The sequence below is a fragment of the Microtus ochrogaster genome, linkage group LG4, assembly GCF_000317375.1.
Source record: "Microtus ochrogaster isolate Prairie Vole_2 linkage group LG4, MicOch1.0, whole genome shotgun sequence".
Classification (NCBI taxonomy): domain Eukaryota; kingdom Metazoa; phylum Chordata; class Mammalia; order Rodentia; family Cricetidae; genus Microtus; species Microtus ochrogaster.
This window is the reverse complement of record NC_022030.1, coordinates 8,528,371-8,535,253: the sequence shown is the minus strand read 5'-3', so window position 1 is coordinate 8,535,253 and position 6,883 is coordinate 8,528,371. Positions and strand designations below refer to the sequence as shown.

Below are 6,883 nucleotides of genomic sequence, written 5' to 3'. Positions count from 1 at the left end.
TAGTTTAGGAATTCACCTAGTCAGTCAGCTGTTCATTTCCCTCTCAACACTGAACTTTTCCACTTCTCTAAGGGGTGTTGTTGACTTAGGGGGTTCAGTTATGTCTAAGAATCTGGGGGTCTCTTGCCTAAGGAACTGGGATGTAGGTCTACCTGTTTCATACTCAGAAAGCAGCCTAAAGGTAGGGCGGCAACGAGTCGCAGCTTCTTGGATCTGGATGGCCTTTTCTCCTGCACATCTGTAAAGATTGGCAGCATGTTTTAGGGGGTTTCCGGAAGATTTAACTTTTGCTCCTCTGGTCAGGGTGACTCTTCTTTATTCTGAGGCAGTGTGTCCAGGACCTCTTTCCCAGGCGGGTTCCCCATGGCTTCTTCGTAGGAGGGTGGCAGGCAGGTCACGTGCAGAGTCCCAGAGACTGGCAGTGGGGAGTAGGGGACACTCTGCTCGCTGCCCCAAGGCAGACTGGGCAAGAAGTCGGTCACCTCTCCGGAAGTGGGCTCTGGGAGGTCGATGCTGAACACCTGGCCTTGGACCTGTCGGGCCTGGCAGCGTCGGTACAGGAAGAGCAGCAGGAAGGCCAGGAAAAGCATGATGGTGGCCGGAAGCAGGATGCACAGGAAAGGCTCCACATCCGCCTTGGCGGAACTCACCTGCTGGGTGCCCTGCAGTTAGCAATGAGATGAGACAGAAGAGGAGGGAAGGTGGGTCTCGTGAGTATACCCAGGGACCCCTAGGTGAAATAAAGTGAATGACACACCAAAGTGTGTATTCAGAATATCCAAGCACACACTGACATCGAAGTTAAAAATGTTAGAATATCTTTATTTTGGTAAGTCCCACTTATTATTTTCACTGGGAACCCTTATCACTTAAATGCTTATTTTGTTTAAAATTAGGCCAACAGTGTTTTATTGGCACAGATGGCTTACATAACGTTCATCTTTAATTCTGGAACAAAAATCTCACATGGTTATAAGTTCATACCACATGTAAATAATTAATGAGTTTGGGTTTCATAGCTGCACTTAGAGTTATAATTAATCCCGATTATGTAATATTGGTATGACAAACAGAATTGAAAGTTTATTGATCTATATATTTTTATTTTTGTAGGAGATGTTGAGACAGTCTTGCTATGGTTGGCTTTGAACTTGTAGACATTCTCTTTGCCTCTGACCCCTGGGTGCTAGGATCATAGGTATACACGACTACCTATGACCCGAAAGTTTCTGAAATTTTTAAGAAAAAAAGAACTTATACATAATCCAATATGGTGATTCAAATCTGTAATCCCAGCATTGGGGAGGGAAGGGGTGAAAGGAGAGGAGTCCGGTGAGTCTACCCTTTGCTGCACAGTGAGTTTGAGATCAGCCCAGGGTACATGAGTGAAAACAAGCAAATCACATGAAAATTCTCATACAACCCAAAGGGTTTAATTTTACAGTGTTAGCTCACAAGAATAATAATGGTCCCTGATGGGGTAAATAATGTCATGAATTGATGCTTCAGTAGCAGAGTTGAAATGCAGACTAAAAATGCTGTTGTAATTGCATGTATACTGTTTTAAGATCAGTTACTAAGGGGCTGGAGAGATGGCTCAGTGGTTAAGAGCACTGCCTGCTCTTCCAGTGGTTCTGAGTTCAATTCCCAGCAACCACATGGTGGCTCCTAACCACCTGTAGTGAGGTGCCCTCTTCTGGCCTTCAGGCATACACACAGACAGAATATTATATACATAATAAATAAATAATTTTTTTAAAAAAAGATCAGTTACTAAGGATGTATTTCAAAGTTTGTGTATTATATAAATAAAACACAATGTAAAAATGCAAATATCTGTGACCATGGGAAAGGAAATATTTTAAAGGTGAAAAGAATGTGATGATGATGATGATAATAAATAATAATGATAATAATAATAATAATAATAATAATAATAATGGCTAAAGAGATGGCTCAGAGATTATGAGCACTCACTGCTCTTCCGGAGGTTCCAAGTTCAATTCCCAGTAACCACTTAGAGGCTCACAACCATCTATAATTAGATTTGATGCCCTCTTCTGGTATGCAGGCAAAATGTGCAGACAGAATACTGTACACATAATAAATAAGCAAATCTTTAAGAATAAATAAAGGGAGAAAAAGATAGGAAGAACGAAAGTAAAAGGAAAACAAAATAAGGCAATGAGATAGCAAGTTCACTGCGTAGGAACAGTAAGCATAGACGCCACCTCGAGATTTGTTGCTCTTCTTCTCACTGTTACTTTTGGACTTCTGTCTGATTTTGATGGGATTGGCAGGACAACTGACTCATCTTGCTTTGTGTGGATAATCTTTCCTTATTCCCTAAAGGCTTTACAATGTGTGTTTTTTCTGGCTCAGAGTTAGATGTTGGTTCTGTGCTTACACTGCCATATTTTTTTATTCTTGGTAATACATGAATTCGGAACTTTTACCTCAAGCAATCTAGAAAGCCAAACCCTTCATAAGAAACAGAGCAGCTGTGGTCTTTGGGTTTTGACAGCTACCGTTTTTGAAATCCCTCTCCTCTGTGACCATGGAGAACACTTACCCTCTCTGGATGTGAGTTTTCTCCTCTTGGTAATGGAAATAATGGTGTCTGATTTTGAGGATTACCAAAAGAACAAAGTGAATTAATGTGTTTAAAGATCTCAGTGAATGGTGAGTCTTTATCTTCATGTTTCAATGGTCTCAAATTTTCTAACAGTAAAATACTAAAGACAGCTGGGTAGTGGTGGCACACACCTTTAATCCTAGTGCTTGGGACACAGAGGTAGAAGGATCTCTGTGAATTCAAGGCCAGCCTGGTCTACAAAGTCAGTTCCAGGACAACCAGGGCTACACAGGGAAACTCTGTTTCAAAATAAATAAATCCTAAGATTAAAAAGAAAACAGAAAAAACCCCAGAAATTGTGTTAATAAGGCTAGAAAGTAAGGTGAGCATAAAACATAGTACTACTAAATTAATATTTAATGTATATATGTATATATTCAGTAGAAATTAGTAATATATTTTGTGGTTGATTGATATTTTTAAACTAGAGAAGTTTTTGTTTTCTCACATATAATCTAGTTTGATATCGGAATAATGTACTTAATATCTATTGAGACATTTTATGGACCTTTTGGTTGGAAAAGCATAAAAAGTCGTAAAACAAAGAATCCATTGACATAACAAATCAAATTTGAGTAAAGAAGAAATTTAACTATTTTCTCTTTCTAGTTTAATCATTAATATGTTAAAGCTACCATCTTTAAAATAATAATCACCCTAAAAAAAACACAGATCATTTTTTTTGCAAAGTATTTTTAAATTTATTTTATATTAATAACAGATGATAATGCTTTCTGGTCTACTATGGTCATCAAATTTTAAATTCTCTATTAAATATCTCTCTTGATAAATTTAATATGCACTGGATACAAAGATACTTAACATTCTATTTAAAAGGTTTTATGTCATAGATGCTGTTGCTTACAATGATGACACCTTTATTATTATCACTATTAGTTGCAAAAAATGAGAAAGAAAAAATAATACAGCCCTAAATGAAATCATTATTACTGTTAGTTACTTTTGTACAAATGCTAAATAGTATTAGAAGTGTTCTTGTTTTGCTCTATTATTTAGCATTCAGAGTACTGCAACCTCTTGAGACAAAGTACTTTATTTTTCTAGTTAAGAAAATTTTCAGAGCTATAGGTCAAATGCATTATAGCACTTTTAATTTCCTTATTTGATTATTCATGCTGTGATGGCTGAAATTATTATTAATATAGAAAAGTTATTATTCCTCAATATAGAAAAGTTACTATTCCTGCTCAAAGCCTCTAAAATTCTTTCCTGTGCTCAAAGTTGTTTGTTAATTTCTAATAATTTTCTGATGTCTGTGCTTACTCAAGGGACATTTTAGGAAAATTCTGAGTTCAAGCTATAGCATGGGAATGATCTATCTTTTTATTCACTAGTATGTATTTTCTATGAATACAGGTTTAGGATATTTTAAACACCAATCTCTCCAGTTTTCTAGAAAATGAGAAAATAAGTTTGTTTCCATTTCTTGTGTGGTCAGCCTGCTATCATTTACCCTCTAATTTTATAGCATCTTTGTTCTTAGATTTCTATATTTCTTTTCTTTAATGCTGCTCAAGATTGATACTCCTTGGTGGTTTGCCAGACAACTTGAAGCAGCTGCTGTATTTCTTAGCGAAAGAGAAAACTTCCTCAATCCCCTGCTCTCCTTCCTGAAGATGCTCGGTTTCTGTGAACTGTTAGGCACGGCACTCACTACACAACTGGGAAGAACAGCCTAAACCTCTTAGTCTTGTATATAGCATCTAGACATTGCATGCTGAGCAAAGAACACAGCTACAACACATTAATAAAAAGCTCCTGGTTTCTAGCCTCAGGTGTTCTTTGATCTATAATTGATAGAACAAATATTCCGATACATTCATGGTTGCCAACCCCGTCCCTCAGCTCTCACGTATTTCCTACAGATTGCTAATCACAGAACTCAAATTCTTACGATATCAGTTTAATACTCTGCGTGTCCACTAAGTTTTAAAATACAGGCATTGTTGGGTTAAAGAGCTAAGTAACATACTTCAGGGGGAAAAATGGCTGAATCCAGAGATACAGACCTGCAGTTGGGTCTCCAGAAGTGGCAGGCTGGGTTCGCTGGTTAGCCACTCGTACGTCCCCCTGCCAGCATGGCCAAACTTCCTCCAGCTGCTGCCCAGCAGTCCCCTCATGTTCCTTCCACCCGGCTGCCCAGATTCCACAATGCTGCTTGCTCTTGGCTTGGATTCAGGGTGGGTGTGTTGGTAAACCTGCCTTCTGATGAGTGGCAACAGGAAAAATAATCCAAGCCGAGGGACTTCTCCGGACTGAGTTGAAACTCAGTGCTTTTTGGTGGGTTTTGTATGGCCTTTCTCACCAGAAGGGTCGCAAAATGTTCTTAGAAATGGCAAAGATTCCAGGTGAGTTCTGTGCATTGCGCCCTTAGAAAGTGTGGGTTCATGCTCTCCGTGTATAAAGAGCCGTTCATATTTAGACGTGACTAAGACCCACCTCCTTCCCTGACCATTTTCTTCTCAGAGCCACATCTGATCAAACAAAACCACACAGGCTGAATTATCCTCAACGATTCCTGGATTCCATAGTATGAAACAGCAAAGAGGTATTTGGTAGAGAATCAAGGACCATTAATAATTCTTTACTGAATTATTTAGATGAAAGATGCTTAATGATAAAATTGTACAGAAGCCAGACGGACAATAGCTTAGATTGTTTGGATATGATGTTTGCTGATTTCATTTTTTTAAATTGAATTACCAGTATCTAAATAGTCTTCCTTCTGGTTATCTTGTAAACTTTATACAAACACTGATAGCAAGCTTCAGATAAGAGGCTTTCAGGTTGATGTTTTCTAGGCTAACTTGGGGATATTTAATCACACATGTGTGCTAATTAACATTTAAAACATTGTCTTATCCTGCTTATGCTACTATAACAGACAGAATAAGAGTGGGTAACTCATGATGAATAGAAGGTCAAGTGTTATGGATCTGAAGTCAGGAGAGTCCAGTATCGAGGTGCTAGCATTTGGTATGTGGTGAGGAGATGCTTCACGTGTCCAGGTTTGGCTAGTCATATGATAACCCCTACAAAAGGATGTCAATCCTACTCATCATAAAGGAAATGGTATCACAGCCTGAAGACCTCTGAGGCCCCCCTCTCAATTCTATCACATTGGTAATACCTGAATTTGGAAGGGGGCACATTCAAACCACAGCTGATGTGTTTGGGTTGAAGTGACTGTCATAGATTGAAATATTTCTTAACTTGGATTTTTTTTCTCCTTAATTAGAATTATCATCTATTGGCCCATGGTGGGCTAAGGCTATGTTTCAGGGAGTTAATAGACTTAAGAGATAGGTACAATTTGGCAGGAAGAACCCACAGTTACCACCAACTTCTTACTAAGACCACTGTCCTGCCTGGCAGAACTCAGTCCTCCTTGCCTAACTTCTGTGTGTTATGAGTGTTTGCTAGGTTTTCCAGTGTTCTGTCAGTATCCTCGGATACAAGTCTTTCCTGCCTTATCCTTTTATTTATTTTTTGTTCATTGTGCTGTTAGCTTACTTTGTACCTTTAGTTAAGATGCTGCCTTGTTTGTCAACACATCATACCAGAAGCATCCAGCAACCTGTATCTTATGTGACACTTGTCCCTGGGGAGATGGGAACAAATGAGTACTCACCCCAGACAGGGAACTGATCGCAGAGCAAAGTGACTCAACCACCAAAGTCCAGCATGCGAACCAGTTCATCCCATTGGGTTAGTTACAAGAATAAGAGGGAAGGGTTAGTCACGGGAGCAGAGATGACAAAGGTATCACCAGAGTCTACCTCAACATAGGTGACAGATTCTGAAACCCTGACTTAATGGGTTAGAAAGTGTCCTTTGCAGGCAACTTTGGTTGTTCTTTGTCTGAACTTGTTCCAGGCAGGTTAGCTTGTCTCAAAGTGTCTATTAGCGGTCCTTCTTGTTTCTCTATTTTTCCTCCCAAGGGTCTATTGAATCTGGTCAGTTTTAGGGGCTTTCTGAAGTCACTGAGTTGTCTACTTCCAGAGCTTGCCTGAAGAATGGAATGTTTTCCATCCCCCTTAGAGCAGTCTCTCTCACCATCCTGTAAACATCCTGTGTCTGAAAGAGCTTCCCTCTACATCTCCCCTTTAACATCCTGTCTTAACCTAAGGAAGGAGCTAAGACAGAGAGCAAGGATCACATGCTTGTGAAGGTGGCGGGTGTGTGTGTGTGTGTGTGAGTGAGAGTGTGTGTGAGAGAGAGAGTGTG

At 39.3% G+C, this 6,883-nt stretch overlaps 1 protein-coding gene across 1 annotated transcript; it reads right to left on the bottom strand.

Annotated features, from left to right (window-relative positions):
* Positions 1 to 299: 299 nt before the first annotated feature.
* Smim28 (small integral membrane protein 28) lies at positions 300 to 4,776 on the bottom strand. The gene is made up of 2 exons (XM_026786229.1): positions 4,666 to 4,776; positions 300 to 662 (listed from the first exon to the last, which is right to left on the bottom strand). The coding sequence occupies exons 1-2, from the start codon at positions 4,774 to 4,776 to the stop codon at positions 300 to 302; spliced, it is 474 nt and encodes a 157-aa protein (XP_026642030.1).
* Between the last annotated feature and the right edge of the window lie 2,107 nt (positions 4,777 to 6,883).

Bases quoted from the DNA above. Each gene is read 5' to 3' on its own strand.
- Smim28 (XM_026786229.1), bottom strand. From the start codon at position 4,776: ATGAGGGGACTGCTGGGCAGCAGCTGGAGGAAGTTTGGCCATGCTGGC. The intron at 663-4,665 runs GTCTGTATCTCT...TGCTAACTGCAG, and splicing joins TTCTGGAGACCCAACTGCAG to GGCACCCAGCAGGTGAGTTC.